Source organism: Anser brachyrhynchus (genome assembly GCF_964034855.1).
Source record: "Anser brachyrhynchus genome assembly, chromosome: 7".
NCBI lineage: Eukaryota > Metazoa > Chordata > Aves > Anseriformes > Anatidae > Anser > Anser brachyrhynchus.
Window position 1 is genome coordinate 21,242,613 of NC_137701.1, and position 13,477 is coordinate 21,256,089.

Genomic DNA, 13,477 nt, shown 5'->3' on the forward strand with positions numbered 1-13,477 from the left:
CTTTACTCTTGTTAAACTTAGAATTCTGTTCTCCAAGGAGTAGTTTCTTACTAAAATTACAGATATGCCTGAAAGAGTATCCTTAAGCCATTTCTTTATCGTTTACTAAGTTTACTGAGCACTGCTGCACAACATAACACAATCTCACACAGATGAGCCCTGCACATCCCCATGAGCACTGTCCACCTTATGTGGATTTATTAGGTGACACCCAGAAACCACACACCCATATTTGCAAGCAGAGCTTGCTATCTAGCACCCATGAGCGCAGTTACGCTAATGACAGAGCCTATTCAGATGTTTCTGTTCTATGCTACCCTTCTTTGCATTCCCAAATTAAGGAAACATTGAAGCAACTCACATATACTGAAGCCATAGTGGAGATGTTTCCTGAGTATTTTGAACATAAGATTCAAAACTCATTAACATCTTACCCACCTCTCAGAAGTCTGGGCAACCAAAAGATGCCAAATACTTCAGAGATCAAGTATAAAGATGGGATTCTGAACTTCACCTAACCTACCCTGTTTGTTTTAATCTATCGCATCTAACATTCCTACTTCAAGTTTTAAGGTATTTTTTTTCCCTAATATTAACATGCAAAAGGAATATCTAATGCATTTCATTACAACATCTTTCTTTACGTCCAGCATACAATAATCAGAAGTGCTGTATACAAAAGCAGCCTTTACAGAGAGATTATATTATCTACTGGCTACAAACCTTTTGGTTTTGCCAAAAAAAAAAAAAAATGTATTTATTGCCATTAATCATTTCAAATGCACTTGCAATGAAAAGTTAAACTAACCGAGATTTGAGAAAGCTAGAACTACTTTATATTATTAAATGTTAGTGATATCTTGCCAAGACAAAACCAGGCCTAAACAAAAAGCTCAAGCAGTAAGCTAACAATGACATTTTATATTTGATAGGAAGTTTTAATTTGAAAATATGTATTAAAAATGTAAGGACTTTTTTTTCCTTAAAAGTTTATTACCTAAGATTAAAATCAAAAATATGAAAAAAGCATGAATCCTTTCAATATAAATTAAAAGGAAATTCAAGAAAATTAGAAAATTCCACTGAACATCAAGGTTAGAACAATTAAAGCCATGTTGCTAGTTAATTGCTTAGGAGAACAAACTGCACACAGATCTACCTCTCTCTGAAGGCTCTTCCGCCTTGAACACTGGTAGATTGAGGACAGAAAAAATCATTAAATATATCATTTGGAAGGAGATATGTGAAACAATTTCTTTCTGCTATCAGTATACTTAGAAAAGATTACTGGAGAAAAAAATAGTATCCTAAGAAATTTATAAAAAGCGTAAGAAATACAGCCTACACCCCCCCCTCCCCCCAAAAAGAGACAAAAAAATAGGCAATAGGAAAGAGACCATTGCTTTTTATATACTTACCTGTGATGAAGCTAAACCATCTGAACTGGTACTTGCAGGTGGTTCTTTCTTCACTTCTGGAGCAGTTTCTGGTACTCTTACACGGACATAGTTAATAAAGTGACGCATGTTAGAAACCAAGTTACTACCTGGAAACCAACTGTCATGGCAACGTTCTTGTCCACCTGCAGATTCCTTAAAAATAATAAAAAAAAGTGTACTTTCTCTTATGTGTCACAATAATTTATGCAGCTTTTATAACTGTACTGCAGAAACCATCACCTCTTCATGAGATGTGAATAGTATGTACCTCACTGAAGCCCATCTAGCTTTTAATTATAATAACTGATACCTACCCTGAGGACTACAGCTCTGATAAATAAATATATAATATGTTATCAACACTATGAAACAAAAGCAAAAGAAACTACATAGGGTAATACAAAGCTGCATAACCTAAGATTAATACAAACTATACACAAGTCAAGCTCAAAAAAAAAAAGAAAACCAGCAGATCGTTAGTCATAAGAAAAATATCACTGACCATTTAAGTGTCCAGTGATAATGGTTTCATTTGAAAATCTAGACATTTAACCAAGTTTTAGATTAAATTCCTTTGGTTTTTTTTCCAATCAATTTCAAGAACTGATTTACATAATAGTAAGGATGCAACTTATCTGTGTTGCCAGGTTATCAGTACAGAAACCATTTCAACATAAGATACTAAATTTCTCTTCATATGAGCATGCAGTTTTCTAATATTTATTGCTTAGTTGATTCCTGCTTAAAAAAATGTTTTGTTCTAAACCACATGGTAAAATTAGTAAACATCTTTTTTTTTTGTTAAATATTGAATCATTAGACAAAACTCCCCCCCCCCCCCCCCCCCCCCCCCCCCCCCAAAAAAAAAACAAACCCCTTCTTACCTCTTCCTCTGATTCTTGTTCTGGAGAATTTTCCAACCCCAACTCAATCAAATACAAAACCATGCAGAGGACATGTTCTGACAAATTCTGATGATCCATTAATATCTAGGCAGAAAAATAGACAGACGCATCATAAAAGGTTTTATCTTTGATATTCCCACAATCTCTATTACAGGAAAAAAGCAGAAATTTCCAAAAGCATGACAGACATCTGTAACCTAAATTGGGAGGTAAAGCAAGAAAACAGAAGTCTCATATGAATAAACTCAAAGCACTACCTACCAATTTCCTTTGTATGACCTTCCAGGTTACCGACACCAAGAAAGGTAGGAGGCCTTGAGCTTTATATAGTAGTTATATAGTAGTTATATAGTAGTTATATAGTAGTTATATAGTAGTTATATAGTAGTTATATAGTAGTTATATAGTAGTTATATAGTAGTTATATAGTAGTTATATAGTAGTTATATAGTAGTTATATAGTAGTTATATAGTAGTTATATAGTAGTTATATAGTAGTTATATAGTAGTTATATAGTAGTTATATAGTAGTTATATAGTAGTTATATAGTAGTTATATAGTAGTTATATAGTAGTTATATAGTAGTTATATAGTAGTTATATAGTAGTTATATAGTAGTTATATAGTAGTTATATAGTAGTTATATAGTAGTTATATAGTAGTTATATAGTAGTTATATAGTAGTTATATAGTAGTTATATAGTAGTTATATAGTAGTTATATAGTAGTTATATAGTAGTTATATAGTAGTTATATAGTAGTTATATAGTAGTTATATAGTAGTTATATAGTAGTTATATAGTAGTTATATAGTAGTTATATAGTAGTTATATAGTAGTTATATAGTAGTTATATAGTAGTTATATAGTAGTTATATAGTAGTTATATAGTAGTTATATAGTAGTTATATAGTAGTTATATAGTAGTTATATAGTAGTTATATAGTAGTTATATAGTAGTTATATAGTAGTTATATAGTAGTTATATAGTAGTTATATAGTAGTTATATAGTAGTTATATAGTAGTTATATAGTAGTTATATAGTAGTTATATAGTAGTTATATAGTAGTTATATAGTAGTTATATAGTAGTTATATAGTAGTTATATAGTAGTTATATAGTAGTTATATAGTAGTTATATAGTAGTTAATTTATTTATCTTTATTTCTTTATTTATTTTATATACATATATATATATAATTTTATTTCATGTGCTTTTGAAAGTTGTATTGTGAGACACAAGCATCAATTAAAAAGAAAAGACTAGGCAGGCAAAACAACATTGATACACTATATGGATTTTAACCACCTCAGTCATTTTAATGTCGTTTTATGTTTTTTTGTTTTGTTTTGGCTCAATTAGCAAGAGGAAGAACAACTCTAATTGAAAGCATTTCCTCCTAAGAACAAAAATAAAAAGTTATATAAATTTGAACCTGACTATTCCAAAAAAAATCTATGAAAATATGATGATTCTAAGCACTCCTGCTCTAGGAAGTAGAAGTAAAATACTAGACTTAATGAGAATTAAAACCGTACCTTGTAAAGAAGTGTGAACAGCACTATGTGCAAGGTTTTACAGTGTAAAAGCTTTATGAGACCTTTGTAACTTGGATGTAGTGGTGTTCTCTTCTTGTAAGGAGGCCACGGGTTGCCAGGAAATTTACCACTTTGCTTTAAACTGTTGAAACAACAGACTTATGTTAGATACTGCAATAATGTGGACAGCTGTCACTGTTACAGGCCCATGCAGCACTCTTTATTCAGACCAACTTGAGAACTGACGACTATTTCTCAGCCATTTAATTTCTCTAAGCAACATTCCAAAAATTGGAAGTATACACAGAGTCCGGTCCTACTTTTCTGTGGATTACCACTGCTTGAAATGACATTTATAAAGCTATATAAATTGTTTACTACTGCTACGAACTTAAGAATTCTATTTTCATTCTAAAAGGCAAATAGAAGAGCGAGAAAACTTTTCACATCACTAAAATCCATGTATTAGTCAAACATCAAACATAGAAAATTCTCACCTGCAGTATTGGGTTATAGGCAACAGCAGGAAATGCTAGACATAATTTCTAACTTCATAGATATGACTGTGTTGGTAGAGCCAAATATACTTAAGTGTTAAATTCAATGTGGATCCACATTTCTAATACTGAGCTGGAATCCAGTGCACTAGACAATGCAGATACTTAGCATTACTAACTTTCTCAAAATCACTTACAGTGTATGTTTACAGTGAGTCTTTGACTTAACACAATAAGCACAAGGGCAGAAAACAAGTATAGTGAAATTATCCTAAGAATTTTTTGAACCTGGTCTTTATTTCCCAAGTTATGAAATAAAAGAGAACCAGATAAAATTAGTAGAAATTCCAGTCTGTAAGGGTAAGAAGTTGTACTGCATAGAATGTAAGGGACAGAACAAGGACCAAATCTTGTTGCATCTTAGAACTTAAGAGTGCCCATGAGTGTTTTTTTCCAGTATTTCAATCAGAACTCATTTAATTATCCCATGGTTTCTGTCATACATGAATATACAGAAATAAATGCATCGTCTTGAACATAATTTCAACACACCCATTACAGAAGCACAGAACGGTTATGGGCAGAAGGAATCTCTGAACATTATCCAGTCCTGCCCCCCCACTCAGGCAGGGACACCTAGAGGTGCCCAAGGACATGTCCAGGCGGCTTCTGAAGATTTCCAAGGAAGCGGACTCCCTAGCCTCCCTGGGCAGCCTTTTCTAAAGTTCTGACACATGTACAACAAAGGAGTGCCTCCTGATGTTTAGACAGAACCTCTTGTGCTCCAGGTTCTGCCCACTGCCTCTTGTCCTGGCACCAGGCACCACTGAAAAGAGAGCCTGGCTCTGTCTGCTTTGCATCCTCCCTTCAGGTATTTATACACCTTGATAAGATCCCTCCTAAATCTCCTCTTCTCCAGGTTGAGCAGTCTCAGCTTCTCCTCACAGGAGAAAGGCTGTAATATTATGTTCCATTTACCTAAATGTGAAATAAAATAAAACAAAAAGGCTACTTTCTTTAAGTGACTTAACTGATTTTGAAGTCTAACTTTTGATTAAGTATTTGGTCTGCAATTATATTCACTACTTGGTGTGTATCACTTCAGATATATTTTTAAACATTTATGGAAGAGTATCAGACTAAGCTATTCATTACACTGCCTATAAATTTATAAGCTATTCACTCAAGGACAAACTTGAGACCTGAAAACATTGATAACATCGTTAACATTCCCAGGCAGCAAAAACAAAGATAAACAAAACAAAAAATATTTTGCTGTGAACAACATAACATTTCTAAATCTGATCCAACTTACAAGGCTGTGTATCTGTCCATTGCAGACTGTACATCTCTACGGTAAACTGTTCGGAGTATTACCATTACAGGGTCAAATTCCTTATCCCAGACTTCAGCTGTTGTTTAAAATAAGTCACACGTTAAAATTCTCTTTATAGACATTACAACTTATTCCAGAGTTCCTTCTTAATTAGCATTAATTATGTAATTTTCTATTATATAATCATTTTTTCAGCATAGTACATATTTTTTTAAACTCTTACTAACAATATTTCATACTTCCTATATTAATAATTACTCCTACTTATGGAGTAATACTACTTATCTAGACATCATGCTTTCACCATCAAAAATATTTTTTCTTAGTTCCAAAACAGAAAATTAATTATTAAGGCAATAGATCTTTTCTATTAAGCAACTTTATTTTTACTGTCTTCTAGGTTTGTTTTCTGTTAGATAGCACTTCACTATGTGGGGAGCAGAGGAGGAAGAATGATACATTCCTGATAAAAAGACAGCTGAAACACATGCAGAGGATTTGATTTTTTTAATTCAAATTAATTTGAAGTATATTTAAGCAATTTTAAGTAAATGAAGGCAGCCACAAAACACGTTTCTCTGTACTTTTCTGTATGCATCTTGCTTCACTCCTTTTTATTTCAGAGTATATCTAACAAAAGGTTGTAATTATTTTTCAGTTGATACTTGATAAGCTCATGCACACTTGAAAATGAGGAATTAAAGACTTCAGAGCAGATAGCAGGTAGGTAATATTTAACTATTAAGTGTGGTGAGCCAAATGACTGTACCTTAACATAATCTTTCATTCAGTCTTGACAACAGCCAAGTTCCTTCTCAAAAAACGTGATCAATCATTTACAAACCTGCCTTCGTTTTTTTAACTAGCATATAAGCATTATTTTAGCATTTAAATCTTACTTATTCCCATTTTCTTTTGTAGCTTTAAAGAAATATGCTGAGTGGCTTCTCAGAGCAATCAAAAATAAAGAAGTCTGAGCAGAATATTAGTAAACACATTCCATTTAAATGCTAATTCTTATGGACTTGTAAATGGAAAGTTTCCAACCTAAATGCAAATTAAGATGTCCCACTCTACAAACTGTTTTGAAGTGTTTAGCTCCTGTGACACAGCAATATGAACTCAAGATTCAACACAAGAAGGAAAACAAGGGATAACAGAAATTTAGCTCCACCAGCAGGCATAACACAATGTCAGCATTTACAACATTCTTCCAAGTTTCCACAGGCAAAAGAGAAAACTGCCTACAAACTAAACAGCTTCAAATTGTCAGACCCAACACTGTCAGTTCTCAAGTCATCCCGTAGGGAGGAAGGAGTTAATTCATCTTCAGCCTTGCTATGAGCTGAAGCACAACCAGAGCACATGGAGCATTTCAGATTCCTAGGAGGCTTATCTGCTCAGTGACAGGAAACAGTAATGGAACACTGAGTTCTTAGATTCTTCCTCTCCTTTGATGTATCAACACTGTTGAATCCTATTTAGATGGAAAGCCGGTTGGGGAAAAAGCTTGTCATTTTTGTACTGCATGCACTGTAGAATTATAGAACAATATTCTGTACCTGGTCTAGCTTGAACTTTGTTCTAGAGCCTCACTATTGACTGTGAAAAACGTTAGACTGAGATATTTAAACAAGATAGAAGAATTATGTATCATGATATTTTTAATTATAAAAATGTGAGCAGGTTCAAAAGGAAAGTCTTTGCCACTGATACCCCGCTCGTGTAAATACTTATCAGTAAAAAAAAAAAAGAGACACATTCAGTAATCACACGAATGATTAAATATATAGATCAGTGAAATACAAATAACATGATCCTTCAGTTCTTCACTTTTCCCATACTTTCTAAGGACACCTGGTTAATACTAGAAGCTCACTTTTACTCTACAACAAAGTGTAGAAGTAAAAGCCATTAAGAAGCTTTAGCAATGCTCTTAAATATAATAAAAAACATAATATAAATATAATATTATATCAATATATAATATTATGTAATTATAAAATATACAGTTGTATGATTATAATATATAAATATAATAAACAACAATGGAGAGGTCAGTTTTGTTGTTGTTTTGGGGTTTTCATTTTTGTTTGTTTGAAACAGAAACAAAAAACTGCTTAAGCTTCTTACTAGTGAGTATTATAAGAGCACACTGATTACCATACCTTTTGGTGTATACATTCCTTGTTGCATGGAACCTCCAGGTTCAAAAACAGGAGCTTTAAAATCAGCAACTGCCGACAAGACTGATTCAAAGCTTAAGCTTCCTGGAATAATTCCACTTTTAGGATTGGGGTTTTCTGGAATGTAATGCTTTTGTTAAGGAAAGCAAACGTTACACTTAATTACAGTACACAACATTTTACTTCCATCAACATTTTCACTAATTTCAGAGGTCACACTTGGGCAGTTCTCTGTGTTTACCACAAGAGGTCTGTATGCTCCAAATGCTATGGTTACCAGAGTGAACCAATTGTGTCTACGTCTAGTTTTTTTTTTTAAACCAAGCCAATTGTTACATGCTTACTCAAAAGATAAGTATTAAGTGAGAACTCAAAACTACTAACCCCAGTGTATATAAACAAGTTTCTGTGTTTTCCACCATTTATGGACACTTAGGCTCTCTTAATACCAAGACTATTTTGCATTTACAGCTAGGTGCAGAACAAGCAAGTAAATAGCTTGGTATCCACACACACCATGCAATTCTCCATCTGGGACTGGCTACTTCTCATTTTAGATAGTAATACTTAATCAGCCTACTGACAATACCACAAATCACAAGTAGCAATTGCAAATAAGTGAACTTCCACTTAGCGATAAGTGACTGCTCATATAACAGATTTACTTATTTTACATACTTTGGTGAATCGCTTAGGAAAAATAATCAAGAATGGGAAATTGCAATATTGGGAACATCACAGAAGACATATGAAAATAACTTAAATGGAAACTGGTTTTGAAAATATAATAAACAGAGATAAAATTGTATATGATATATCCTGAGTTGCTAGGATCTTACCGTAACAATTCAGAATCCATATTCTGTATTTCTAACTCTCAGACTCCTCCTTTCCTACTTTTATAATACCTAGTATTTTGCCTAATGCCTACCACTGGATTGCAAGCCACTGGGCAAACACTGCAAGGTATTTAATTTGCCTATGCAGCTTAACATTTACAGCAGTAAAACCTGTCTATTTGTATGGAACTGTTCTGGGATGTGAACCCTTATTATTGTGCAGAAAGATCTAGAGTTTGTTCTTATTCAGGCAAGATACTTTCCCCCAAAACAGATACATTTCACTTTAATTTCAAAGCAGCATTCGGAACTGCTATTATCTGCATTTTTAGCTTTTGATATAAAAAGCAATAGCTAATATAAGTGGCTTCTTTTTATAATAGGATACAATTAACAATAATTAAAGGCTAAAAACCAGATAAACATGACACTTGGTTACACTTTCTACAGTGTTATTGGAAAACAGACATTTTGCCTTTCACCTGACTTTTGTAGTGTTAAAACAACAACCATAGTAATAAAAAAATATCAGTTCAATATTTTGTATCAAAAACTATTTTAAAGTATTACAAAGTCTTGCATATTCTGTACAAAAGACCAAAGCTGGAACAAATGCTTTTGCTGACAATACATATATGCAAACGTATCTTTACAAAATTTGTTATAATTACATAAGCTGAAAACATGATGTTCAAGCTCCCAAATCCCACTACTCTCCAGTACCTGTCATTTTCATTCACCCGTATTAGTTAATATACTCCAAGGATATGAGATCCAATAATGAACTGTGCGTCCTGTCATTCATACAGAGCTGAGCTACCATCTCTGCTCTGAGGATCTCATCATCTGTCATTCCTAGAACAATAAAGTAAAAAAAGCTATTAAAACACCATGACCTAAAAACACACAATCAGCAAACATCTGTCATCAATACAAGATATATTTGATACAAACATTAAGTAATGATATAGTGCTATAAAAATACAGCAAAATATGGGAAGGGGCTGCGCACAGGGAGCTGCACTCAAAGGTTGTGAAAGGGACATAACCTCAAACAGAATAAACAAGTACAAACTGAAACTGTCATTCTGAAAAAATATAACAAATCTTTTTGCAATCACACACAACTAAGTCACTTAATTTCATTAAAGCCTTTTTTCTCCTTCTCCACATATTTTGTCCATTTCTAATTCATAAGGGATTAAAATTCAGTAACTGGTGAGAATGAAACCATGTGTTGAACACTCTTAGTATTTGGCTAATCAGCTTTATTGTAGCTACTAAAGGCTGGGAGACTTGAAAACGCACAGCCATATTATTTATATATGAGTATCCCTACAGCAGTGGTTCTTACCTAAATGTAAACGAAGACTTAACAGAAGGACCAAAAACGTTAAGGCTCCTTCCAACATGGACCTTTCATGCTCTGAATCAAGAACTGTATTTTGATGCTGTGATGCCATTGTTAACAGATCTACCACCTTAAATCTACATAGCAAAGAGCAAAGTCAGAAACATTGTTCTCCAACATTAAAATACTAATGTTAAATGTACTGTTTAACTCAGGACACCATCTAAATCAGCTCTAAATTAATACAAAACAAAAAACATGTAATGCAGGAATATGCAAACAGATATGAAAACTGTTAATTTCAGATTTTTACAGAACTGTGGAATGCGCTATAGTGCTATTTACTCCACATGAAAACACCTTGTATTTACGAAGATATTGGAGTTAATACCAATTAATGTTTTTAAACCCCGATTTTATTCTATACCCAGGAAAGCAGACATCCTTTCTCTGGCTCTTAACATTGCAGTTTTATTTTCTACTTTCAGTTAGCATATTCTGAGAGCTTACATATGAACTTGTGAAAGGAAAAAAAAAACCACCACAACCCACAAACACTACCTCACACTCTGAAGACACTCAGTAAACATAATATCTTGAGCTTCACTACCATAAAACAAAAGCCAATCATGTATAAAGTTGAGGATATGAGATAGCTCTTTATCCCAAGTCCTTATTTATGTATCAGTTTTGGCTAGGCAAAGTTGTTCCACTAAAGACTATCAGATATGCACCTTTTCTCTCACATGGCATTAATTAGTCAACAGCGAGGAAAACATTGACCAAGAACATTAATCTTTTAATCCTACCTTTCAAAAACCGATGAAATAAAATAATCTGGGTCAAGCCTAGAGGCACAGACCTGTGGAAAGAATAAATTAACTTCATTTAGTAGTTTGTTTTCAAACAAACACTGCCTTGGCTTCTCAGAAAACTTACTTGCAGCAGATAAATGTCAGGATCAATCATTGAATTGCAGAAATGAGACTGCACGTAAGTCATTGCCTGTCCTTTAATTTGTAGGCCATTTCTAACCCACATGTTGCTATGAATTTCAGAAAGGCTTGCCTGTTCAGGAAAAATGAAAAAAACATATAAAAAAATTGATAATACAGCTGTACAATTCTATGTTAGCAGATCAGTGTATTATTATACATATTCACACACATATACTGTAATTGAATAATAATTTACTTCTCACAGTGAGTCAGGGATGAAAAGGAATGAGTGCAAGTCTACGAAACAGATACCACATCTCAATACAAGAATGTATTTCAGACAACGAAAGTGGTCAAAGCCAATGCAGTGATTTTTTCCCCCCTCTCCCTTCCCTTCCCCCCACAACTGCCTTCCCCCAAATCTTAAAAAGGACTCCAAACATTGTGTTATCAATGGTTAAAAAGAAGTTAGGTATAAAAGTAGTGATTACAAATACTGCTCAATATCATTTACATAAAATAAAATTTTATAAATAAGAATAATGCTGCAGCAGCATCCACTCTTGAATTCATTTTGAATTTTCAGTTTGAGTTTTCTTTTCAACTTGCACTCCACTAATAGCTACTCCATGAACAAACTCCTGTATTCAAATTTGGTTATCCTGATACCCTTTTTGGAAGTGATCTAGTGAATATTGTCATCACACTTCTCTAAATTGTATTGTTGACTAATACCACATGTGATTTTGGAAACAGGAGGTGAAACAAAGTTCATCCAACTCAGTATATTCTATTTATTATATTGTCAATTATCGCTTATTTTGATATTTTACAATTAATATTCCCCCTTATTAAATACTTCTAAATACGTTCAAATTACCAGGGCTAAAATAATCAGATAAGTTTTTTTGTATTATTATTATTTATTTATTTTATTGTGTATCTCTACATCTGCATCAAAGACAGAAGCCTGCCCATACCTGAATCTGAAGTGGGTGAATCATTAGTTTCATCAGCATCTCCTGATCCGGCAAGATAGTATCCAGATCTAGTTCTTGGCACTTCACAGCCTAGAAACAAAAGCAAGTACAGATTGTACTGAATAATCATACTCAACAGCGATTTTCCATCTTCTGCGCAACTAAAAACATGTGCTTACCTTACTTAAAAACATTGCAAAGTAACGATGCAGTGGCAAATGAAAAGTAACCTGGTTCGGAGCTGGCTGAAAATAAAATACAGATATTTTAACATCACGTATAAAACAAAAAAAGCCACACACCTGTAAGTGTCTTTGCCACAATCACCAAGAACAGTATCTTGCATGTGGACTTACTTTCCACTAACCTAGTATATGAATTAATTCCCTTGCCCTTTCTGAGGATTCAGAAATGTCCCTTATTCAGACTCCCACAGATAGTCTCTTACTAAGCCCCCAGTAGGTAACAACACCCTGAATTGACTGAAGGAGTATCCTTGCTAAGGTAGCAAAGCTGCCTCCCCATTACTATATTGAAGGGGACTTTTGTCCTGCCACAACATTCAGCAGAAAAGTAATACAGCAGCATTTCTGTGAAGACTCACGCATATTAAGTTTGCACCAGCAAATTTAAATCATTAAGACTCCAGAAATACAGGATCCTAGATTACATTGCAACTATTAACTACAAAATATGATTTCAGCAAGGCAACCCCTTTTCAATCAATACCTCAAATAATGGTTTAATTGGGGCTGGAGAAGTGTTTGAAGAGTTCTCCATGGCTGGAGAACCCTTGAAGTTTAAGAAGAGTTCCGCAGTGCCTTGCTTAAATCCATTGATACATACCTCATCTACAAAATTGATAGCATCAAACCAGTCCTGAAGTGCTTCAAGGCAGTATCTGACAACATTTCTTGTGTATTCTTGTGTTTCCTGCAGTAAGAGAAACCACTGTACTATAGCAGCCAATACAGTGTCAGTAAGTGTCTCTGTTTTCCTATTATGAAGGCACAGGATTATTTCAAGAATACTTTTACATTACTGTTTATGCCCCCATCATACAGAAATTGATAAGTATTCAGATAGTTTCAATGCTACTCTAGATGCTGAGCATTTTAATGGTGAGAAATAAGGCACCTTCAGAATTACCAGCTGTTCTTATTAGCTGCAGGTTTGTTTGGTTTTAATTTCTGTATTTTTTTTTCCAAAAAAGTCAAAATGCAAGCATTAAAAGAAGTCTTTCCATGCAATCTAAAGGAATTGCTAATATCCTGTAAGTTTCATCTACTGAAACATCTTTACAGACTTGTGCTAACATAATGCACATGAAACGTAAGGACAAAACACTTCTACACAGATTTTAACAATAAGAAAACCTTGTTATGATTGTATAATAAAGTATAACTTTATAACAATGCCCTAATACAAAAATATTTTTCGGATTAAATGTATTTCAAGTCTAGAGG

The 13,477-nt window shown here is 33.5% G+C and overlaps 1 protein-coding gene across 3 annotated transcripts in view; it reads right to left on the reverse strand.

Annotated features, from left to right (window-relative positions):
• The window catches only part of UBR3 (ubiquitin protein ligase E3 component n-recognin 3), a 105,527-nt gene that overhangs the window by 55,540 nt on the left and 36,510 nt on the right, over positions 1–13,477 (reverse strand). For 2 of the 3 annotated variants that reach the window (XM_080600922.1, XM_080600921.1), the window contains exons 11-22: positions 12,858–12,944; positions 12,191–12,256; positions 12,012–12,101; positions 11,033–11,161; positions 10,903–10,955; positions 10,097–10,230; positions 9,510–9,597; positions 7,886–8,025; positions 5,697–5,793; positions 3,885–4,026; positions 2,324–2,428; positions 1,419–1,592 (exon numbers count right to left, since the gene is read on the reverse strand). In XM_080600922.1, the coding sequence (XP_080457048.1) occupies positions 1,419–1,592; positions 2,324–2,428; positions 3,885–4,026; positions 5,697–5,793; positions 7,886–8,025; positions 9,510–9,597; positions 10,097–10,230; positions 10,903–10,955; positions 11,033–11,161; positions 12,012–12,101; positions 12,191–12,256; positions 12,858–12,944 (1,305 nt within the window). Of the gene's footprint in view, positions 1–1,159; positions 1,190–1,418; positions 1,593–2,323; positions 2,429–3,884; positions 4,027–5,696; positions 5,794–7,885; positions 8,026–9,509; positions 9,598–10,096; positions 10,231–10,902; positions 10,956–11,032; positions 11,162–12,011; positions 12,102–12,190; positions 12,257–12,857; positions 12,945–13,477 lie in introns of all 3 variants that reach the window. The other variant, XM_080600920.1, reaches the window with a different exon arrangement.